Raw genomic sequence first — 26,174 nt, forward strand, 5'->3', positions numbered from 1 at the left:
AGCAACTTGTTCAGGGAGAAGCAGTTTGGCTAAATGAATGAGCAAGTCATTTAAGACAATTTAAACGACAATAGGTCTCAATAAAGTCGTAGAAAATATTTTTATTCAAATTTTAACAGTATGTTATTTATGTGACGCCGCGTATACATGTATCAGATTTGTGAATTTAAGATGTGCATTGTCTAGGATGACTTCCACTTAATAAAAATATGAATATATTAGTCATGCTGAGGGAGTTAAAAAGTTTAACAGATCACAAGAAAAATATTAAAAGCAAGGAATTTCTCAGGGCTGTTCCAGTAAAACATAATGGGACGGTGGAAGGCACTTGAAAATTGGGGTAACCTTCCATAGAAGCGATATTTTTCCACTCCTACCCACCCATAGAGGTAAAAACCCCAGTTTTATAGGCACCAACAGAAGCAAATTAAAATTTATAAATATTCTTTAACAGTATTCCCATGGTGATACATTACTTTTTTTATATAATTCAGCTGCATGTGAGATATTTCATACAGATAATAGCAAGACATAGCATGATTTCATGAATGCTTCATATCATTTATACATATTCTGTAGTTTTGACTATCACTTGCATGTTGCACATATTCATGTATAGACAAGCACTTTTACTGCTTGCGTCATTTCATTTATCTGTATATTAAAATTCATATCTATTCTTTAACAGTATTCCCATGGTGATTCTTTAATTTTTCAAATATTTCAGCTGCATGTGACATACATGTATTTCATACAGATAATAGCAAGACATTGCATGATTTCATGAATGCTTCATTCCATTTACACATAATCAGTGTTCTAGCTAGGATTTGAAAATAGAGGGTGTGCAGGGAAGAGGGCACTTTAACACGTAGCATGTTTTTCCAACCAAAAAGGAACATTGGTGTATTTGAAGTTTCTTTTTTAAAATTTATATTTCCATTAAGTCAGAAATATCTTTATTCATTTTTTTTTTTTGCTTTTCTTGTATGTATGTATTCTTATTAAATAATACAATAATGACAAAAATGACAAGAATTTAAAGCAGTATACTATCACACCATAAAGGAGATTCAGGGCAAGTGCTTCTTAATATTTATGACATACTATGAGGCAAAATGTTGCACGAAATCTTACAAGTATTCAATATTGCTCCAATTCAATTTTAAAATCATATTATTTTCTCTAACTTATGCAATTATATCTGTTGAAAAATTACCTGTACTGTTGACGATACAGAAAATTTTTAAAAAGAATTGAACTGACAGAGATAACTGACATATTGAATAAACAAACATATGCAACATGCAATTGTTTACACCCATGGTTCTACATAACATAGACCTGTTAACTTGAAAATATTTTTAAAATTAATTGTACAAAAGAAAATAATTAGTAACCAATGATTGGCTGTCCATGAAATGGTGATAGATCCAATCGGGTTCCAATTTCTACTTGTAAATAATCATCATCCGACAACCCTGATCAGCTGAATGATCACCAATAATTACCTGAGGAATACCTGAGGGTTAATTACGACAGGATATGGTAAATGTAGGCGACACTTCTTAATTGGCTTGCCTATTTCTTGCATGTTGCATATATTCATGTACAGACTAATGCTTTTACCTCTTTTGCATTCATATATCTGTACATTAAAATCATTTCATATATTAACATTCATTTTTATACACACATATCCTCTTTTCAATGCATAGCTAAATCTTGATTTTTGTCTTGCCTAAGAGCAAATTCGAAGAAGGCCAGAACATAGGGATTACCTTTCTGGTATTTGCAATTGTAAGAGTATTTGTCCACAGCAAATTTTCAACAACCACTTCATATCACAGGTCAATGATATTTGGTATGTGAAGAGAAATAGAAGATAATGAAGAAGTTTTATTGATCCACACTGTACAACAGTGACTGTATATGAAGCTGGTGTATTACCATGAACTATTTTGTATCTCATCTAACCAGTTGAAATTTCTGTGTGCATCCATATGATTGCCTTGATAGTTGTGTGAAGTTTCCTAAAATCCATTTGTTTTATTGGGGATCAATGATTTCAAGAAAACTTCTCTTCTTGTATACCTAGCACTTTCAGCTGGAAATCTGCTGTATTTAAGCATCACTCAAGTTTGCGTCTTGGGTCACAGCATTGCTTCACAGTAAAACCCCAAGAATAACGGAAGAATAATGTCAAAACAAACACGGTGCGATTTTCGGGCGGAACACCTGTAAAAATAGTACGAACTTCCGGCAACAAAAGCACATAACTCAACCATACTGAAGGTTTATACAATGACAGGGATTCATTTTGGACCATTTCAAGAAAGTAAAAAACAGCATTCAACAGAATATTCCTTCATTTTCCCAACAACCACTCACAGAAGCGAATTTCCAAGCCCAATACCGTGCCATAGATGCATTTTCGACCAATCCACAACCAAGTATATATATTTTTTAAATGCCGTCCCCGGGTCCTATGTATGTTTTACTGGACTAGCCCTCAGAGAAAACTTGGAAAAGGGAAGAAACGCAGAAACTGACAATTAAAAATAGCAAACAGTTAATCAACACACCTTCTTCATACTTGAATTAGTTCCTAATTACCCAGCTATACTAAAGCACATGATGCATTCCTCTTCAGTGGCAGATCCTGAGATTTTGAAAATGGGAGTTACTGCCTATTAAATGCTAATTTTTTGCTAAAATTTTGCATAACAGTAACATTTTTAAAAGGATGTACCAACCCAAGGAAAATCCCTGCATGCCCCAATGCATGCCTTTACCCCTCCCCTTTAATAATAGTTTAAACTCCAGACACAAAAAAGGGTAAATATAAAAACATTTCACATGATGGTCAATGTGAAGTAATTTTCCAAATATTGCACAAAGTGTGGACAAACAGATGGGAGGACTGACAGCAGTACTACATAATATAAACATCTGCAGTCAAGTAATGGAAACATGAAAAGGGGGCATCTGATGAAGACTATTAGAAAGACCAACCAGAATTTGAAAATTATACATGTAATATATCTACTGGTATTAAATCCTCTATATCAACAAGTACGTACCATAACTGCCAAAACTATCAGCTCCTCTTGGTCTTCCTCCAATTCTGTCCATAGAGGGTACTTGAAGTGCCTTACGTGGACTAGAGGGTTCTGATGAGGGGGCGGAGCTGGCGTAGGATGCAGGTGGGATAAGGACCTGAAGTTGTTCATTCTGAGGCTGTTTAGGAAAGTGTTTGTAACTTCTGATGTCACAACCAAATCCTGGGTTTAATAATACCTGAAATTTAAAATTTCAACATGTTAAATCTTCAAACTTCCATTTTTTCGAAGAAGAAAGAAAATGTTTTTTTTTTTTTTATTTTTTGATCAAACCCTGAAATATACCAAATCCTTATTCTTGTTTCATTGTATTTGCAAGCATTCACCATTAGTTCTCACCATTAGATACTGTGAATATCTTTCATTTGAGGTATCAATTTGCATGGGATATTAAAGTTAGTCATTTTGAGGTCTTTTAAATTTGTCATCTATATCAGAAAGTAATTAATTAGAAAAGTCTAGCTTTAATTGAGGCCTTCATAAAAAAAACTATCGGTAATACAACATGAAAAATAATTGAGTAACTCGTAAACATATAATATAAGCATATATTAAATAATCATATTTTTAAGAAAATACTCATTACATTTTATTTTAAAAGAACTTTGATTAGTGCACATCAAAGCATCTTAGTTTTAAAAGGATGCTGAACATTTTTACAGGATACGAGTTTGTTTTTACCAGGAAAGGTGGAACTGTGGAAGAATGCTTGTTTGTGGGGTCATAAATTTAAATTTAAAAAAATTAAAAAGGTACAGTTTCCATCAAAAGCATAGAGGCTACTTCCAATCTACAATTCAAATATTCACTTAGCAATTATGGGAACCAAGATTCAAAAGAATATAGACTAGACAGGGAAAATAAACACACACAACAAAGAACTTGAAAAGATCAAAATAACACATACACAAAAACAAAAACACACAACAAAGAATATGACATAACACATACACAAAAATGAAAACACACAAAAGAGAACATGAAATAACACATACAAAAACGAAAACACGCAACAAAGAACATGAAATAACACACACACAAAAACGAAAACACACAACAAAGAACATGTAATAACACATACACAAAAACGTAAACATACAACGAACGAAAACACACAACAAAGAACATGAAATAACACACACACAAAAACGAAAACACACAACAAAGAACATGTAATAACACACACACAAAAATGATAACACACAACAAAGAACATGAAATAACACACACAAAAACAAAAACACACAACAAAGAACATGAAATAACACATAAAAACAAAAACATACAACAAAGAACATGAAATAACACATACATAAAAACTAAAGAATATAAGCAATCTAGACTCCACTAAAAACTGGGAGTATGGACTAGGTGCACCAGTAAAATAAATGTCCTCTGCTTCTCTAGAAACACCCATCGCGTTACACTAATAATGGCACAAAAGTCTGGCAAACCATGAAAAAATAATCATTAGTATCTTCAAAATATACATGTATTCAAAAGTAACTATCAATGCATCACATATTAGTAAATCTTTAACATACCTCTCCATCAATATAAGCAACCTCTCCTCTCAGCATGACCCTTCTGATTAGTAAATCTTTAACATACCTCTCCATCAATATAAGCAATCTCTCCTCTCGGCATGATCCTTCTGATTAGCAAATCTTTAACATACCTCTCCATCAATATAAGCAACCTCTCCTCTCAGCATGACCCTTCTAATTAGTAAATCTTTAACATACCTCTCCATCAATATAAGCAACCTCTCCTCTCAGCATGACCCTTCTGATTTTGCCAGTTACACTCATACCAGCAAATGGTGTCCACTTAGATTTGGTAAACTTCATACTATCAGGAATGGTCCATTTACTTTCCATATCTACTTCTATGTATGTGTCTGGCTGCTCGGGGAGATTGAATATCCTACGTGGATTGGTGTGGAGTCTGCTTACAACATCCTAGAGAGAAAATAACAATATACATCCATTTTGAATCATTTGACGCAAGTTCTTCCTTAAAATACATGTAAATGTTTAAATGAATTTATCTTCATGTATTTATAACCTACCAGACTGTACTAGATTCAACTTAAGCAAGCAATTAAGAGATTGAAAAATACTGCGTTCCTGAATGTTTTCATGGCACAATAATCCACATGAAGATTTATTTTCCCACAATTGATGTTGGTCCTCCCAACTTAACAAATCATTTTAGAAAATTCCAGTTTTCTACTCGCCAAATGGAAGAGAAACATAAAACATAAAAAAACAACTTTTCAAAATTGTACTTGCCCTGGGTAATGGAAAGTGGAATCCTAGAACACTGCAGTATGTAGAATATCATAATCTGTTTAAGTCTTAAACCTGACACATGAACTATATAATATTTATCAATTAGAGAGTTAACATCAATATACAGGTGTATTATTGAAAATGATATTTTATTATAAATTTACTCATTGTATTCTGCAGTTGACTTAGGGTAGAGTGTAGTGTATGAACTTACATCAAGAGTTAATCGCCCTTGACTAACAGCTGTTAACAGGAGTGGTAACATGGTTTCTAACCCTGGGAAACCTGGTGGTGGTTTGGCTCCATCTTTTTCTTCTACTGTATGTGGTGCTAGAGTATCAAACATAATATTTAAGATTATTTTACTAGTGAAATAGATATTTACATTAAGAACCAGTCAATATAAAATGCAGACACTGCTTATAGTAAGGTGATTCTTCATGTAGATTAACCCATGGAACAAACAATGCTTTTTTGGTCTACATGATATGCTATATTTTTATGTGAAAATAGTTGTTTCTGTATCAAGATCTAAACCTTTGAGAAAATCACACTTAAACCTCCCAATAATTTCAACCAAATCAAACCAAATCAAGAACAATAACTCTTGCGAAGTGCTTATTTCATGTACAATCAATATAAATTTCACCTCATAACCACAACACCCAAATGAAAAACAAAGACTGGTTATGTGGTCTAGAACTAATCTTGGATAAGAAATAGAAGTGAATTATTTGGGATTTTGACATTAAACAAAAATTAAAATACTGTGAAAGTACTTTAATTTGTGGATACCAATTTTCATGGATCAAGGAACAAACACAAGTTCATAGATTCTTGAATTCATGGTTTTGAAATTTTCAGTATACTCATCAATGGGAATCTACTATTCGTTGGGGACCAAATTTCGTGATTTGTCTTACCCATGAAAATTAGTACCCCATGAACAATAGTACTTTCGCAGTATTCGATCCCCTTTAAAATAGGTAAAACATGTATTTGGTAAGCAGTATCGACTTAAACAGCCAATTGTTTAGATCAATGTCATCAATCCAATTTTAAAGGTCATTCAAGGTATAGTGTTGTACACTATCATATACTGTAAAAACACTTTTATTCGTTGATAGCAGAAAAATCATTCCTTCATAGCTTCTTGAATTCTTGGTTTGACATTTCCCACATTATACATAAATATGAAATGTGTATTTCATCCGGAATTTAGTTTTAGTGGTTTGAGTCAACCAAGATATCCATGAAAATTGGTATCCAACGAAAATAAGTACTTTCACAGTACATACATCACTAGTGATAATGAAAACACTTAACAGGTACTTTGCACAATTGTAAGGAAAAACCTTGACTCTGAAGTAGTCAAGTACAACACATTATCAAATCAATTATCAATTATCATGGAAACACAGAAACAAAAACTAAGTATTACCATGGAAACATGACAATAAAATATCTATTACCATGATCAGTTGCAAAACAGTCAATGATATCTATGTTGTCCCATAAAGCTTGTTGATCTTCCTTAGTACACAGACAGGGTTTAACCTGACCCCTCTCTTGACCTATACCCTCAAGGTCATCAGAGGTTAAGAACAGATGATGTGGAGCTACTTCACAGGTAACAGCAAGTCCTTTCTCTTTAGCTGCTCTTATCACCAAAATCTGTAAGATAAATTGAAGTTTTTTGTTAATACTTCATTTCAAATTATTTCCAAAACCTGCAAATATTTAAAAAGAAAATTCGAAACATTTGTGTAGAACCAATCCTCACAAGTTAAATTCTTGACTTCATTAATGCTGCCTTCCATTTATGGCCTCACAACTTACGTGTAGAGAACATTGTAACAACTCTAACAGAGGTTCACAATAGTATATCAGGAACAGGTTTCATAAAAAAAAATCTCAAATTGAGAATCTCCTAAAGTCATGTGTTTTGCCTCATATTTTCAATTTCAAGTGATCTGATTGGTTGAAATTTGAATTAAACTAGAAGCCCATTTTGTCGCAAGAGCCCCCGCATCATTTGTTAGTAGTGATATTTTTTTTAGTAAATCAAATGTGTTTGTAAGACACTAATGATGCTCCTGCTCACTAGATTTGCCAAATTAAGAACATGTTTATTTTTGTGTGAAGACATGGTTTGCAGATTCAGAAATACTTCCAAGACTTGTGATACTCATGGTCTGTTGGTTCAGCTCAATCCTCCCAAGACTTGCAAAGACAAGCTGAACCAGTGCCATAACTCAAAAAATTTGGGGAACAATTTGGGGATCAAAATTTCCTAAATATATGTATAACTACATACTGTATCTTGGCCATACAGTGTCATGAAATTCTGTTTGGTAGTGTCAGACTAGTTGCAATGAGAAAAAAAGGACTGATGGAAGGACTGACAGACACATAAACAGGAGGCTCCCAGGAGCCTGAATCGATCACCTTGTTAAAGTTTGTCTTTCAAGGGCAATAAATTTAACAAGAAGTTGTCCAACAATTTTGACTCAAGAAGACTTTAGTAGGACTATCATAAGGATCACTCCAGCAATAGAAAGTTACTTTCTATCTATTATAATTTTCAAGATATTGGCTGAAAACTGTAAAAAAAACTGTCATTTTTCAACTTTCAAGGGCAATAACTCTTACAAGGAGTCATCTGACAACTTTGATCCCTGAAGACTTTTAAAGGCCTTATAATAAGGATAATTTCAGCTATAGAAATAATTTTGGAGATATATGTGAAAAACTACTGTCTGACCCCTTTGTTCTATTTTTAGTAACTGCAGCCATGTTTTTTTGATAGAACAAAAATTTCCACATCAGTTCTATGCAGGATACCCCAAAGGTTCATACCAAGTTTGGTTCCAATCGGTCAAGTAGTGACTGAGAAGATTTTTGAAAGAGATAACTTTAAAAACAACAAAAAAACATCAAAAAAGGGCAATAACTTCAACATAGCTTAACAGATTAACATGAAAATATGACCACAGATAGATATGATGTTGAACACTTTTACCCCATGTCAGAATTTGGCTAAACCAACAGTTTTGGAGATAAATTTGAAAAACTACTCCCTGACCCCTACGTTCTATTTTAGTAATAGTGGCCAAAATCCCCACTCCAGTTCTATACATGATACCCCAAGGAACATTCATACCAAGTTTGGTTCTTATTGGCCCAGTAATTTCAGAGAAGAGTTTTGAAAAATTGTTAATGACGACGACTGACACCAAGTGATGGCAATAGCTCACATGGCCTATGGCAAGGTGAGCTAAAAATGTTCATACCCCCAATAACAAATCCATACTTTGTTGCTTGGGGTATATTTCAGACCAAGAAGTCCAACTATTACCCAGTAATATTTTATGAAAATCAAGATCTTATGACCTTGCACACCATCATTATTTGTAGAAACATGCAAAAAATGTTTTAGGTGTAGTTAAAAAATACAGGAGATAGCCAGACAAGCCATATAGCCCAGTTTCTGATGAAAATGACTAAGTGTAACTATAACCAATTCCCGTAACATTTCACAAAAATCAAAAACCTTTGGCCCTGCACACCTTCATTGTGTGTAGAAATATCCTGTACTGGGGATAGCCTGACAAGCCATGATCATGTTTAATCCGGACAGATGGTTGGACGAACCCACAGAAACGGCTAAATTAATATCCCCCACCCCCAATTTGAAATGTTTTATGTAACCGGACCCAGGTCCTCATCTCCTCTTTCCCAATCAAATGACAAGATGTTTACAGTACATATGCAAAATAATTTCACATGAATTAAGCTATGAAAGTTGTGACAAAATTCAAATGAAGTTCATGTTAATATTTCACACAGACTTCAAATAAAAAGAATTTGACATGAAAATCATCTGTATTTCATGTAAAGCTCAATTCACCTGAATTTTATGTGAACAATATTGCCTGTATATTGTATCAGATATTTACCTCCTCTTTCCTGGCCACATGACAGATATGCACAGAGCGTTTGAACAGTTCTGATAATAGAATAACAGCTGCTGTATGTGTTCCCTCAGCATGGCAGCACAAAGGCAAGTTCTTTGGCCAGTGTTCAAAATGCTTAAATTAAAAAAAAATATCAAATGATATGACCTGACAAAAAAGACAAACATTTTGGAATAGAAAGGATGCGGATATAAAAGTGACTATGAATTTAGGGGAAAAATACTTTAATGAACATATACCACAAATACAACTATTGTATAAATAAATATTTTTTTTTATATAAATATAATTTCTTAAGAATGCAGGTTAGTATTCAGATATGCTACATGTATATTTTCCAAAATTGCTCACATTTCAGACATATCTCTTTAAGCTTTTCAGTTGTAATTGAGTTTAAAAGTGATCTTTATAGTATTTTAGAATATCTATAATATTGCAAGAAAGCATCTTGAACATAATATTGAGTTTAAGTCTACCCCCATTCATCCAGAAAGTTGATATGTATACTTGTCTACTTAAACTCACATACCAAATAAAAAAAGTCAATCCATACAATGAAGATTCAGATAATTGCAACGAAATTAGGACAGATTGAAAGACGGAAGGACAGAATAGGTGAATTCAATATACCACCTGTTAAGTGGTGGTTGTATCCTACCTTCATCCATACAGATATATCATCCAGTTTCAGTGTGGTAAAGGTCTCATTAAGGTACATTTTGAGGGCTGCAGCCTTGTTCCCTATCTGTGGTAACGTGGTGTAGTTATTACTGCTAGCACCAACAAACACTCCATAGTCACAGCGGGCACCCTGCTTAGCACACTGGAAAACAATGTTAACAGCTGTTTAAACAAGGAAACACTAAACTTCTCAATGCTTACGAGTGTAATAACATTTGCAAGAATTTACCAAAAAATAACCTAGCTGATAACATACAAAAAAAAAAAAGAAAAAATTTTATTTTAACAGGATTACTTTTTCAAAATTGCAATGTCTGTACCAACTTAAACCATCTATATAAATTTTCATAAAATAAATAAAATGCTTACAAAGTCAAGAAATTACATGGGTCTACATTGATTCAGTGATTTGTTTTTCATGTGACAATATTAATTCACTTTCTGGATTTAAAAAATTGAAGAAAATCGGCTATTTCAACAGTGTGCATTACAAATACTTTGTCATTACAAATGTATTTGCAATTCAACTTTAAGTTTAACACTTCTGATCAGAAAGTAAAAGCTTTCATGGACTAAAACATCAAGCTTCAAAAAATAAGTGGGCCAATTTTACCTAATAGTTTCTAAGCCTTTTACCTTTTGAGTCAGATTGAAAGCAGCATCATCTACTGTAGGAGGACTTGTATTGGGCATGGCTAGTATGAGAGTTATCCCCCCTGCCAGAGCAGCTGCAGTGGCTGAGGACCAATCTTCTTTGTGTGTAGCTCCTGGTTCTCTCACATGTACATGAACATCAATCATACCTATAAGAGTAAAGAATTGAATTATTGATTAATTGCAGTTAAACATCTTATGGCATACATTTCAAGCATCAAGACATCAACACTTGACCAATCAAACATCCTATTTTATTGTGCTTGTTCACAGAAGTTAAAGCCTGCAGGTAGGCATGTCATCATTTCGGACAAATTATTCGGACTCCAAGTCAATCAGTCATCACTCTATCCACTAAATAATATGTGCTTGTCAGAGAAGCAGTGACTACAATTTTTGGTGAGATAAAGCCATGACCCTCTCCACTCCACGTGAGCATGATACCCCAAGAACACCAACACTGTTCCAAAATAAGTTTTAAAAAAAAAGTATTCTGAGTATTGCAGAGTCCCCTACTGGAAGAAATTTCTGTTGATGAAAAGAAGAATGCAAATATTAACAAGAAAAGTGCAGAAAAATGAGTCTGCATAAATTTTCTTAAGGGCAATAACTCAGCAAAAAATCAATCAACTAGAACATAACTGGACCATGACCTGTTACTTGACATGGTTAAACAATGTTCCAAATATCAAATGTATATCTGCAAGCTTGATGAAAAAAAGTGTGAAAAACTGATAAGCCTGACTGACAGAGGAACATATTGCAAACTTAAAGTCAGGAAAAGTCACCGAAAGGGGACTAAAAATCATTGCAATAATTAAGTAGCATGTGTTTGACTTTTTTAATTGGCTTCTTTCAAATTTAAACATTTATGTTATACTGGGTTCAATGTGAAATTCATTACACTTTCAAAGGAATAGTTCTTTCCTAATACATTATTACAGAGCAGTAAATAGACCCTTTTGTGCAAACGTTAGGGTAGTCAATGAGCATGCATAGAGCTCAGGAAAATTCTTTTGTTCTACCCAAGCCCTACCTCGCGGAAGTGTATATTGAGCAAGCTCACCAATTTACCACAAAAGGGTCTATTGTTAGATGAGAAAAATGTTTGTTTCTGTCCCCTTTATTTTGCCCCACACTCAAATAAGTAAACTTGATGAATTTGAGAGGAGATATAGACATGTACATATGTATGAACTTACCAGGAAGCCTTATCACTCTGTGAGAGGATATACAGTCTATGTGTGTTTTTAGTGGAGGTGCTCCATTCAGTAATCTCAATGCCTTGAAAAAAAAATATAGACAACTTAGCTGATAATGGGGGAGTGTTTTACAAATTACATATAACATATTAAGGCATCACATGTTAGCCAGATTAAGGTGAAAGTAAAATCAAAATCATATTGGGAAAATGGTTCCCCATCAACCCAAGATCTGGTATATTTTGTAATAGATAACGTGCTGTGCTTAGAATAGTGATGTCTATTCCAGTACTTTAACCACTTGGCAATCACACTCCTTGGGCTGCATCAATATGTATCAAACTTAAATATGTATTATATTTCATCATTTGATGCATATCACAAGTTGATTTATTTATACTTTATCAAAATTATCTATAATCAGCTGTCTTTATTTCAAAATCTGTTTCTATTTCACAAGTTACTTCAACTATTATTAATGTACGTAATGCAAGTTTTTGCTTCATATTAAGGCGACTTTTTCTTCTTAAATCTAAAGTTTCTACTCAATACAAGTAAAATAACTCTGCTAAACAAGTCTTGTTTTTGTCCCCCACTGCTGTTCATGCCCAATAACGTTATAAGAATTTGTTGAATCAAAATTGTGTTTAAGTATGCAAATCTATGTTTCATGACATTAAATCCAACCAAATATGCAAACAATTAACCATGCAGTTTCAGAGGAGATGTGGCCAAGAGAGTGATGTGGACAGATTTTCAGACAAATAACATTATTCATTAGCTTGTGCAGGACAAAAAATAAACTTCCAATGTATCAGATTAGATAACCTCCCATCTGTCTGACTTATAAAATAACTTTAAAATGAGAATAAAGGAAAGAAAAACATAAAATTAAATCCACAATACCTCTATGATTAGCTTAGTACACTTAACATCAGTAATCAAAGGAACTGAATAATCAACTGCCATTCTTCGTGTCTTGTATCCCTGGGTAACGAATGATGATGCTCTCTGTGACCCCGATCCACGCAATGGCAGGTTAAACACCAAGTCGAACATGTTATCTGCTAAGTAATCTGCAATTGTACGCTGTTCTCCATTACTCTTTTTCTCTCCAGTGTCTTCATATGGCCAATCAACACCTTGAATCTAATATAATGAAATAAATGATGTAGCAGCACAACACATGGATTGATGTTGTAAAATGAACTCTGTGTAAACCAGGAACATGATTATATCAATAGTTAGGGTTTCAATAGCATGCTCCTTGTCCAATGCAATACAGTACCCCTTGGTTGAATTTTTGTTCAAACAATCTTGTTGCAGGGGTTGTTGTCTGAGTAAAGAACATTTTCCTCAAATCCAAATTTTACATTGTTGACAAGTTCTTAACCCTATCCCTCACCCCAAAAAAAAGGGAAGAAACTGATAGAAAATTGCAATGTAATTGCGAATACCAATATAATTGCATGGCTTAGTAAAACAACTGCCTTCTTATTTTCTTTGTCTACATTGCAATAATATTATATATTCCAAAAAGTTTTTTTGATCGAAAAACAATATAGGACGTACACAATGGCATTATGTGATAAAGAATGTGTGTGTCATTAAATTCCATTCAGGTTTTTGAGGATTTGTGGGTTGGAAAAAGCCGTGGACAAACAATCGGACATCATAATTACTGCATGCCTCCCACTTGGCATGGAGTATCAGAAACTAGAATCATTCCCCATGAAAAACTAAGGAATAATTTTCAAGCCTCTTAAAAACATATTAACAGCACATAACAGTTCATGTACATCCATGACAGACACGACGAACTAATCACACTATATTAACAGCACATAACAGTTCATGTACATCCATGACAGACAAGATGAACTAATCACACTATATTAACAACACATAACAGTTCATGTACATCCATGACAAACAAGACGAACTAATCACACTATCACAATGAATCAATATAATTTAAGTAGTGTACCTTGACACCATGCTCAGTGTAGAAGTCAGCAGTCCCCATACTGGCATATAGGTTGTATCCCATCTGTTCTAATGACTTCACTGCTGGTAACAATTCAGATTTGTCCTGAAATCAAAGGCATCATATGAGAAATAACCACAAATGATTTTACAAGGTCAACAAACAAAAGGGAAATCGGCAAAATCGGAAGTAAATACAGTAAAATCCAGAATAGCAGATATGTCTGAATAACACAAGGACATTTTTGGCAAATTTGAAAGTGCATCTTTCTTACTATTAACCGTCACCAATATATTAAAATTTGTGATTACATTGTATTAAATTCCAATCTGACCCACAAAATATTTAGAAATCTATACACTTTATATAAAGAAGAAAACAAACTATATCAATGTTTTACAATTTCAAAGATATGCAATCTTTTCTAAACTACAAACATGCTATGTTGTATATGCTTTTTAATGTCACGATTTGCATTGCAGTTCCTCATCTGTGACAGGATTGTAAGGATGCTGAAAATAAGAATTTTGTAATGTTGAAGTCTTGTATATATCCCCTGTTCTAAAGTCACAAACAAAATAGTCAGACTATGACACAATTAATCAATCAGTGATATAAAGCTATGAAAAATTCCTTACCTTAAAACTACCTATAGAAAGCAGAATATTCTTTTTGGGAATTTTAAATCCAGTGCTCATCAAAGCCTTCAAGTAAGCCTCATAACGGTTTTCCCCAAAGCAGGCAACTTCTCCTGTACTTGCCATCTCCACCCCAAGCAACACATCAGCACCATGGAGACGGGAGAATGAAAACACTGGTGCCTTGACAGCAACACGACCACAGCCATAGAGAACACTGACAGGTTCAATATTTTCTCCCATGATCACACGAGTAGCTGTATCAATGAAATCAAAATCTAATGCTTTGGAAATAAATGGAAATGACCTTGACACTCTAACATTACACTCGATGACCTTCAGCTGGTTGTCCTAAAAATACAATGATAAATACAAAATTTAAGGAACCTTTCTCAGCAAGCATTTGGTAATCATCATTTATAGAGTCAGTTGAGATAATTAAAAATGGAATTTTGAGCAAAGAGCAATACACAAACAGAAATCATACAAGCAAAGTTCATAATTATAATATATTGGCAACACAACTAAAATTAGTGTATCACTAACCTCAGTTACATTGTAGAAGTTCTAATCTTGAATGAACAACTCCTGATAGAAAAATAAAATTGTCCCTAACTCATTTAACTCATTATAATACCTTAGTAATATATAAAATGAAACCTTTCTAAACCAGACATTGTTTAGTCCCTTCAAATCACTTTAAAAATATATTTTGAACCTGGGTAAACCATACACCTGTCTAAACTGGACAAATTCAACAGAGGAATTCTGTTTAGACAGGTTTCACAGTGAACTTACCTTTGCTATGAGCTGCATATTAAACGGACCATTAACTTCTAATGCCCTTCCAATAGAGCAACAGATCACTTTGATCTTGGCTAAAGTCTCTTCATTTAAGTCCTGTGGAGGTGTGACAAGAGTTGCATCCCCTGAATGAACACCAGCATTCTCGACATGCTCAGACACTGCCATACATATCACTTCACCATTTGCAGCAACTGCGTCTATATCTATCTCCTAAATATTAATGAAATTATTAAGATTCAAAACATTTAAAAGATGAAAGTGTTTTGTTGAATCCCATATAGATATGATCAAAGTACAAGAAAATTACAGGAGGAATCTTGGAATTCTCAAGCCAAATATACAGATGAGTTAATAATTTTGCAAGGACAGATAGTAATCAAAAAGTCCATTCTAAACTTAAGCTTTGTTTTCAATAGCTTTTAACAATTTCTGTAACATTAACATACACAGCATAAGTAAATAGTGCCTCATTACCTATATTTTAAATTAGCAGTACAATTAGTATCAAGTTCTTACCTTAGCTTGCATGATGAATTTTGAAATGACAACTGGATGATCTTTAGAGAGAGCTGAAGCCTGTGACAAGTATGCCTTCAGATCACTGCTGGAGTGAGCCACATTCATAGCAGCTCCACTGAGGACATAAGATGGACGTACCAGACAGGGGTAACCAACTTTCTCACAGAACTGGACGGCTGACTGGAAATGTGTAATATATTGGATTCATTATTATTATTTTTTTTAGGAAGAAGAGACTTGGCATTCCTCCACAGTCATTGGAAATCTGCTAAGTTGGATCTAACTGTATGGCAAGTTATTTTGATGGGTGTAAAATTTGATGACTTTAAGGGAATAAGATTTTAAATGGTGCACAAAGCACTTAAGCCCTGAGTAAATATTTATTTATATACAAATAGAACCCCTAAGGTAGCACCACATGGAAATTACATGATATATGGAAATCCGGGGGACAAAATTGATGCATTTACAATTATGGACGCCATTTGAAAAAAATAATATATTATAGATATATTAAAATCAATGATGTCACAATTTAAAACTACGTTGCTTCATTGATATCAAAAGGTTATTTATTTGGAGACAAATCTGGGGTCATTCAAGGCAAAATGACAAGTGTAAATTCATGTATATATTACTAGAAGGCAGAAATTAGATTTGATCTAAAAATAAGGTAAGTAAAGATTTATTTTTTTTGGAAAGAAATATTATTAATAATAATAATAATAAAATAACAAATATGTGGCTTCAAAAGGACTAAATTAGGTAATATAAAATTAAACTCTCATCTCATTTACGCATGGTTAATTACCTAATCTTATGTTATATAAGTAAACTAACAACAAATTACCATCCTTTATCCTTTCTTTTGTCTATGAGCAATAAAAAAAAGCATTCTCTCACTCTTTTGGAGGGTGATAAAAAAAGTTTACAATAAATGATTCCATCCTTCATGGATTTCCATTAAAATGGGAAGAGAACCAATAAGTTTACTTTGTATGGCCTATTCATTATATGACAGGTATTTTTTAATCCAGCTTAGTGGCTGTTATATCATAAAACCAAAATCTGAAATCAAATTTTTGTGATGTGATTACTTCCAAATATGTAATCAATAATAGCTGATTACAATTACTGATTTTGAAATCCCAGGCCTCTGGTTTTTACCTCCAAATCAGTCAACTCCTTCCACTGAGGCTGTTGTATACCCATATTGTCCAACATTCTTGAAAACTTGAATCTATTCTCAGCATTATCAATACTCTCAGGAGAAGTCCCTAATATCCTGGCCTACAAAACAAAGTACCATTCTATTTTTAGATGACATTCAGATAGTTTCATTTAATCAGGAATATTCAAATGTGACCTTGGTTTTTGAAATAAATTGTCAATTAAACAAAAGGCTCCCAGGAGCCTGAATCGCCCACCTGGTTTAAGTTTCTCTTTCAAAGGCAATAAATTTAACAAGTTGTTCAACAATTTTGACTCAAGAAGACTTTGGTAGGATTATCATGAGGATCATTTCAGTAATAGAAAGTTTCTTTCTACCTACTATGGTTTTCAAGATATTGGCTGAAAACCATAAAAATTCATCTTTCAAGGGCACTAACTCTTACAAGGAGTCACCCTACAGATTTGATCCTGTCCCACATATATTTTTTACTAAAACAGCCCTCAGTGATAATATCAACATCTCCCATATTTTTAGGAAATTGATATTAATATGTTATTATATTTTTATCAAATTTGAGACTTTTTGAAAGCCTTATAATAAGGGTAATTTCAGCTATAGAAATAATTTTGCTAAACCTAATGGTTTTGGAGATATATGCGAAAAACTTGTCTGACCACTATGTTCTATTTTTATCAACGGATAAAAAATCCCCACTCAGTTCTATGCAGGATACCCCAAGAAACATTCATACCAAGTTTGGTTCCAATTGGTCAAGTAGTGTCGGAGGAGATTTTTGAAAGAAATAACATTAAAAATAGCAAAAAAATGTCCAAAAAGGGCAATAACTCCAACATGGCTTAACAGATTACAATGAAAATATTACCACAGCTTGATCTCATCATGTTGAACACTTCAACCCCACGTCAGAATTTGGCTAAACCTAACCATTTTGGAGATATATGTGAAAAACTACTGGCTGACCCCTATGTTCTATTTTTAGTAACAGTGGCCATGTTTTTCGATGGATCAAAAATCCCCAAATCATTTCTATGCAGGATACCCAAAGGAACATTCATACCAAGTTTGGTTCCAATTGGTCAAGTAGTGTCAGAGAAGAAGAGTTTTGAACAATTGTTGACCACGGACGATGACGATAGATGCCAAGTGACGGCAATAGCTCACATGGACCACGGCCAGGTGAGCTAAAAAAGGTCTTTGTAAAATAGTACTCCATAATATACTTTTTTTTCAATTCTTTGGTCCAAGAACATAATCATGTTGGTCTAGACATGCCTCCAGGAGGTAGACACATTTTAAGGGACATAACTATTGAAATCAGTGATATGTTTGTATCATATTTAATTTCACCAAAACCTGTCAAGCTTTCATCAGAAACAGAATAAAATCAGTCCAAGTTACTTTGATACTTTTATGAGATTGATGCAAAATGCATGAATACTATGAAACCTTTCTGACTTTAAAGTTGTTCGGTTTAGAAAGGAGTTCAGTTTACCCAGGTTAAAATACATTAAAATTGATACAAAGGGACTTCAAGAAGTATCTGGTTTGGACAGGTTTTTGGATTATTCAGGGTTTGGTTTTACATGTTTTTGTATAATTCATTTATTTTGTGACAGGTTTAACTAAGCTGGTCATGAGAACATGTAGAAGCACAAATTATTACCATGTTATTTTGGTATCTATATGAAGAAAATGCCAGTATTTTCTTAATCTAACTTCCACCTAATATTTGTACTATACCTGCTGTCTATGGAGTTGCATTGCGATGTTATTTGGCAACTGTCCACCGACTGAGAGAATAATACCATCTGGATCTTCTATGTTGTAAATATCCATCACAGTCTATAACAAAGATCAAACCTCTTTAATAACACATAGAAAGTACCAGATGTAATTTTACCCAGCAAATTAAAAAGCAAGAATTGGAAAATCAGAAGTAAACTTACCATAAAGAAAATTTGAATATAAAAAAGCAGAATTTCATTTTAAAGGAGAAGAAAATCAAGTATGAAGTGTATATCACTTGCACAATAAACTTTTGTTATTCAAATATCAAAAATGATACGAAAGATGTCAAAATTAAATAGTGGCCTCTATAATTACATAAATACATCTTCATTTTTTCTGATATCTAGACCTTTTTTTTAGAGGATTTTAAGACTAAATCTAAGGTTTCTTTAAGTTAATAAGGTAATAAAGCACAAATATTTCAGTTGCAATGAAAATAAAAGTGGAGAAGTCTTTAAAAATGTGTGAATAAAAAGTCCAGATAAACAAATATCCAATTACTAACAATATTTTACCTCAAAGGAGATTTCATCAAAGTACAGCCTGTCACACATGTCATAATCTGTACTGACAGTTTCTGGGTTATAATTCACCATTATAGTTTTGTGACCCATCTAAAGATATAAAATGGCACAGTATAATAACACATTAATATCAATTTTCTAAAAATATGGGAGATGTTGATATTATCACTGAGGGCTGTTCTAGTAAAAAAATATGTGAGGGACAGGGCAAAAATACTTTCATTCTTTATATAAGGGCGGATGTCCAGGTCTCTTGACAAAATATAAAGTTTAATACATAACATCTACAGAAATATGGGTGGCTCCCCTGTGTACTAAGACATGAAATATCTAATGATAATGTATTGTTGTTACAAAATTAACAACAGAAAAATTTAGATCAAAACAGTGTCCACCATATTGGGATGTCTGTAAGTGCAGTTATTGATATCACAATTACCCAATATTTTTCCAATGTTGTATTTATCACCCATGTATCTTCATCGTTCAGTAAGGCCAAAAAAGTAATGTGTCTGTTACCTGGTACCCAACCTACCTATTTTTTTTGTGCCTACCCTAAACATCTTATGGCTGCTACGGCTAAAGCACCTTTAAAGTCAAGATGGCTAGCCATTAACTCAATGTAAAATGTTTTGTTTTTTTTTTAAATAAAATGGTTTCCTTACCTTCCAATCCAATATTTTTCTTTCTAGTAGCAGGAAACAAGACCTAATCACTATCTCTGAATGAGAATGATCATTTCTTACCTTTCTGAGTGTAGTAATACAATTAACAGCACACCAATCAAACTCCACACTGCTACCAATCCTGTAGACCCCCGAACCAATCACCATGATATAACCTTCCTCAAATGGTATATCATGTTCTGATGCATTGTACGTCATATAGAGATAGTTAGTCTGGGCCGGCCACTCGGCCGCTACAGTGTCAATCTGTTTCACATATGGTGTGACATTCATTTGTTTTCTGGACTTGCGAACCACTAAGTCTGAACTGAAATTAAAGGTATCAATCCATGAATGTTAAAAATCTAAGTTACAAATAATTTTTTATCTCTCTCTGAATGTAAATAGCATAACAGCTGTTAGATGCTCAACATGATGTCTCCTTATTAAATCTATTACATGCACCAGTATAATACCATCAGTGATATAATCTGGTCATTTTTTTATTTACCCATATTACTTTTATTGGGTAATGTAAAGGCATTATTACATCAAAGTTATGGGTACCAGTTTTTGCTATATTTCAAATTTTTGTTGTTTTCTAGAATTTGTTTACTGAAAGTAAATTTACATTTATTGTAAAACTGAATCCATGGTTTGCCTGAGCAAACTACAAAAAACTAGGGTAGCAGAAAACAGACTTATAATTTTTTTTGCTTAAGTTGACCCACGTTTATGACCTACCTTTTGATAGCCCTGGCAATTTGTTCATCACAAAATCCCAACTGTTTGACTCGCAACATAAGTTCCCTAGGTATCTCTTGTCCACGGCCTGTAAACTCCTCTAACTTTGTTGTATGGTCTACTATGTTCTTAAACTTGTAAAGAAACCATTTGTCAATCTTTGTGAGTCTGTACAAGTCCTCAATGCTGTATCCTGTTTTAATGGCTGCTGCTAGTACAAATATCCTCTTGTCTGTTGGGTTTTGTAAGTCCTATTAAAATCAATGTGATAAAGATATTAAGTTGTCTGTTAATAAAATATAAAGAAAAGTTAAGACAGACTGACATTATCTGTTTTACAAGGAGAAGAGAAATCAGCTAAATCAGAATTAAACATAGAGCCAGTAGTGTCTCAGTAACATGTCCACTTGTTGCGGTGTGTTTTCATCAAGTGACCAACCATAAGTCATACATATTACAGACATCGTTAGGTTTATCAAATTATACTTTTTTGTCATGCTAAAATTTTAAACATCAAAATACATTAGAATCTGAAAAGGAATTTCACTGCATAAATTTTCAGGACTGGAAAATTTTAATCAGGACAGGTAACTTTTTGATGTAGCAAGCCCTGTGGTCTGGTAGATATTTTCTATGAATTTCCTACCCTGCCTCTAGGTAGAAATCTGCCCTGCAGTATACCAATGTGTCCTACTTAACTACTTCATAACACCTGTGTGATCTTTTGGACACTGCCTTTTAAGTTTGAATAGCTGTCAATTATGATGACCACCACTGTGTTTAAGTAGCTTGTACTCTATATACAAATGATTAACTTGTTTCTGATTGGATAACACTGTTCATTTTATTTAAATATTCATAGACCAAGCCTATTTTAAGTTTCAATTACTTAATTGAACTGAATGCTGAAACTTTTTTTAGAAAGAATTTGATGCTCATACATTGTTAAACTGAGATTCTTTCTAGCTGAAGTAGTTTTAAGAGCTTAAAAGTTACGGTAACATTCATTACACTTTTGCAAAATGATGTTTTCAATTTGTAATATAAATGCATGCACCAGTCCCTCTAAGGACCTTCTCAATATTAAATAGTTTAAAAAAAATGTTTAAGAAATGTTGTAAAGAGATTGTAAATACTAGTATATTTTTTTCTTTGGTTTACAGTGAATGTTTATATAAGATGCCCTAAAATATAAACTTGAAAATGTACCAGTATAGAAAATTGAACAATGATATAAATGGCCTCAGTGAGTTGTATTTACTTGATCTTTAGAGGTTAAGCTCATCATAATTGACAGCTATTCAAACTTAAAAGACAGTGTCCAAAAGATCACACAGGTGTTCTGTGGTAGTTGAGTAGGACATATGTGTATAATGTAGGGCAGATTTCTACCTAGAGAGCTATTTAAACTACTTAGTTGCCTACCAAGATTTGTATTGAAATTGAAACTGGTTCTTTTCAACTAGCTGTAAGATACTGAGTGGTGATTTCTAAAGAACTTACAGCTTCAGAAACTTTCTTTTTGTAAGGATCAAACCCAATAACTTTCTCATCCATCATTCTCAATGCTTTCTGGAATGCTTCCTCAAACTTCCTACCAATAGCCATCACCTCTCCAACACTCTTCATAGAGCTACCAATCTAAAGCATACAGAATACATTCATGTAACTTGTACAAATCATTCCTGATTACAAGGGTCAAATTTGATGGTTCATTTTCCCCCTACTCTTTTTATATCTATGAAAGTATTTTTTCCTTGAAATTCATTTGAGCAAGTGTAACTGGGGTACCGGTAACACCTGTTTCTAAAAATATCACATTTGCTAAACTTTGAATGATATATTTCTGTAAAAAAAGATAACACAATAACATTTCAACCAGATAATTAAAAAAAGACTAAGAAATAACCTAAAGAAGGTAAACCTAGGGTATGGGACACAACTCTTACAAATCATTGGAACGTTTGTTTCCAGCATTTTATATCATCTCATGTAAGCATCGAAGTAACTTGGACTGATTTCATTCATTTTCAAATGAATGCTTGAAGGCTTTGGTAAAATTGATTATGATACAAACATATCACTGATTTCAAGAGTTATGTCCCTTATCCTAGGTCTACCTCCTTAAACCTCTATCACTACTAACTGTCAGATTAAATGAAAACAATGTAAATGGAAAAGCTGGTGGAACAGATATTCATACTATGTGATAACAAATTGAATATTGTAAACTGGTAAATATTTTTGCCATCCTTTTTAGTGGTTTCTGTAGTCAATCTGCTTTCATAGTTTTAAATTTACGATAGTTCCTCCAATCATATTATAATGTTCTTTGAAAAATATTCATAACACTAACTTTTGCATTACAGGTCTCACCACGAAAAAGGGTGAAAATAAAACTGCCGCATAAATTTCAGTTCACAATAATTGTTTCACCATGTATCTGCCTTTCCACAGTCATGTGAGATAATGGTTATCAAAGTGTCAGTGTCACTATTTTACTGTTTAGTTCTATTTTGAAGAAGTATCGTTGTTCTGTTAACATGGATTTTACTTATTACTTTTGTTGTCAGGGCTTTCAGAGTTTACTTAAAGGCATGTTAGACTTGTTAATGACTTTTCAGTGATCTCTTTGAAATATTTTACTATTTTTGATTTAGGTTATATGCTGGTGCACTTGTTGCATTAAACCGCATCTCTCCCTTTTTTCTATTGTTTGTTTCTTATAGCAAATAAAACAGAAATTAAAGCATAGAAGTGCCAGTCACACGATGTACATATTGAAATCACACAGACAGATAAACATTAGAAAATTACAACCATGAAAAAAAAACATACTACAAAATGAAAGTTAATTTTTGTCATGAATTTAACATTAGTTGTTGCATGATCTGTAATACCAAGCAATGCTCACATTAAAACTGACTTACTAATCTCTATTACTCATCACTAAACAGAAAAAAACAGCTTAAAGTAATTCAGACCTGATTTTACAAAGTGGAAATGGGCAAAAAAAGAAGTAATATATAATAAAAAAAAGAATCACAATGTAAAATTATTGTCTGAGAAAGAGGAATTCAACTTTAAAGCAGGAGGGAAAATCAGGTCTAGAATATGTATAACGAAATGACAAAACAAATTATTTCAGAAAACCAGAATTTGTCTTTGGTATTTTAATTTATTGTCTAGTGAAAAAAAAAAAAAAAATTTGAATCAAATTTTGACGAGTAACATCATATACTCTTTGACAAAAAATGGTTAAGCTTTCTTCGTTACTGTGAAAGTATTATTGTTCATGGGGTACCAATATTTGTGGATTTCATGAGTAAGGTAAACTACGAATTTTGATTCCCAATGAAAAGTACTATTTAAACTGTATGACAGGATCAGCAAAACCAAGAATTCAAAAATCCACGAACTTGTGCTTTTCCCCTAAAGCACAAAAATTTCTACCCATGAATATAAGTACTTTCACAGTACATATAGAAAATGAAAGTATACTTTATCATAAGCATTTTTTCCTTTGATATCTTAATATTATTTTTTTGTATATGTAATCTTTTCTTTACATAATATAGTCAGGTTTCAAACAAATAAAATATTTAACCCTAACAACGGTAACCTGTCACAATACAATATAGTAAATTAAAATTACTGTAGGTGCAAACCTTAGTTGATACTCTTGAAAACTTTTTCAAGTCCCAACGAGGTATCTTAACCACACAGTAGTCCAGACTTGGCTCAAAGCAGGCTGTCGTTGGAGTCTTTTCTGAGTTAGTTACCGAGTTCCTCAGTTCAGGTAGAGGTATACCAAGTGATAATTTGGCAGCCACATAGGCCAGAGGATATCCTGTAGCTTTACTGGCTAATGCTGAACTCCTTGACAATCTGGCGTTCACTTCTATGATGTAGTACTAAAAATGTCGATAAAAATTGAAAACTTTGGAGAAGTTATTAATATAAGAACCATAAAAAATACCTAGTTTTGATTCAGGAACAAAGACTATATATTTATTATTATTCTCTGTCTTATAGGAAATGAAGCTATTATTGCATGTACATCTCCAAACATGTGAAAAAAAAGTTTTTTTAAACATAGATTGCAGTAGAATTTTGTAAGACAAAGGATCAATATTTTGCACTTGTATTTCCTACATAAATGTGAAGGACAAAAACTTCTATTCACACTTAAACATCATGTAATATACTTTAAAGAAAGAAAATTGTTAGAAACAATCAACATATGTTTTAAAACAATCATTTTCAGCTGCAAAAGCATTCAATAAGGAGGGTTTGACAAAAAAAAAGGACTTTGCTACTTTTTGGTTTTTAGTTGTTTCATTTTAATCTCTAACCCTGTTTTATAAGAAAGAAATATTGTTCAACCTATGTCTGAAACATGTAATTAAGACATTTAAACTTGATTTGAAGACAATATCATTTAAAATTCAACACTTAAAGATGTATTTGATGATTATAAAAACTTTCTTTCAGTAACATTTCACTTCCAGTTTGTTTGTTTACATTATGCAATCTATTTTCTCTTCTAAAAATCTTTTATTTCTTGGCCAAATCTTATATATTGATGTATAATACACAATCCCATGCTCTGGAAATTATTTCTATGTAAAAATATGTGCATTATACACACCAAACTACAGTAGTACTGTTAAAAAAATTCTTGTGTGCTTATGCACTGACAAAAAAGTACTTTGAAAGAAAAAGACACCTAATACGACATAAAATCTGTACATACATACATGAATATAGTGTGAAAGTTTACCTCCTGTGATTCAGGGTTGAGAGCATACTGAATGTTACATTCTCCTACAATACCAAGATGTCTGATGACCTTGATTGCTGTCGTACGTAGCATGTTATACTCGATATTGGTCAAAGTCTGACTTGGAGCCACAACAATGGACTCTCCTGTGTGGATACCTAATGGATCTACATTCTCCATGTTGCACACCTGAAATAATAGACCACAACTAAAGAACAGGATACAATTATTAGTAACATAAGCAAATTGTAACTACATTCATCAAAAACAATCAAATTTGTGTTAAGAGACCACCTGTCCATAGCAATAACATTCTAAGAAAGACTAGGAATAAATTTCCCTATGAAGTGCATTCTTTGTAAAATTAACCTGTATATAGAGAGCACCTGTCTTAAGCCACAAGGTTTTAGCTCTTCTTTTTATGGTCACTTAGGGCAGATTTCACTATATTTATTATTGAATCTTTCTATTAATTTTTATGATTAATTTTATATTTGAAACAAAGTAAAGTTTAAAGGTGATGACAATTGAAGACATAGCCTTCCCTAGAATCACTTTAAAAATTAACAAGATTTAATAATCAATTTGAACAGG

The 26,174-nt window shown here is 32.9% G+C and overlaps 1 protein-coding gene across 4 annotated transcripts in view; it reads right to left on the bottom strand.

Moving 5' to 3' along the window:
* Nucleotides 1-26,174, bottom strand: part of LOC148601290 (multifunctional protein CAD-like) — a 73,026-nt gene that overhangs the window by 29,743 nt on the left and 17,109 nt on the right. For all 4 annotated transcript variants that reach the window (XR_015917286.1, XM_088556271.1, XM_088556272.1 and 1 more), the window contains exons 13-33: nt 25,581-25,769; nt 24,466-24,711; nt 22,301-22,438; nt 20,798-21,048; nt 20,135-20,381; nt 19,380-19,478; nt 18,817-18,918; nt 17,049-17,171; nt 15,879-16,061; nt 15,354-15,572; nt 14,556-14,906; nt 13,918-14,022; nt 12,837-13,079; nt 11,931-12,012; nt 10,711-10,877; nt 10,052-10,216; nt 9,376-9,507; nt 6,889-7,090; nt 5,631-5,746; nt 4,868-5,083; nt 3,084-3,300 (exon numbers count right to left, since the gene is read on the bottom strand). Coding sequence is in view for 3 of the 4 variants with exons in the window: in XM_088556271.1 (XP_088412397.1) it covers nt 3,084-3,300; nt 4,868-5,083; nt 5,631-5,746; nt 6,889-7,090; nt 9,376-9,507; nt 10,052-10,216; nt 10,711-10,877; nt 11,931-12,012; nt 12,837-13,079; nt 13,918-14,022; nt 14,556-14,906; nt 15,354-15,572; nt 15,879-16,061; nt 17,049-17,171; nt 18,817-18,918; nt 19,380-19,478; nt 20,135-20,381; nt 20,798-21,048; nt 22,301-22,438; nt 24,466-24,711; nt 25,581-25,769 (3,793 nt within the window). In the remaining variant the exon portion in view is untranslated. The remainder of the gene's footprint in view (nt 1-3,083; nt 3,301-4,867; nt 5,084-5,630; nt 5,747-6,888; nt 7,091-9,375; nt 9,508-10,051; nt 10,217-10,710; nt 10,878-11,930; nt 12,013-12,836; nt 13,080-13,917; nt 14,023-14,555; nt 14,907-15,353; nt 15,573-15,878; nt 16,062-17,048; nt 17,172-18,816; nt 18,919-19,379; nt 19,479-20,134; nt 20,382-20,797; nt 21,049-22,300; nt 22,439-24,465; nt 24,712-25,580; nt 25,770-26,174) is intronic.

Source organism: Perna viridis, chromosome 12, assembly GCF_037379345.1.
Source record: "Perna viridis isolate PV_CMFRI_1.1 ecotype Kerala chromosome 12, ASM3737934v1, whole genome shotgun sequence".
In the NCBI taxonomy this organism is placed as follows: Eukaryota; Metazoa; Mollusca; class Bivalvia; order Mytilida; family Mytilidae; genus Perna; species Perna viridis.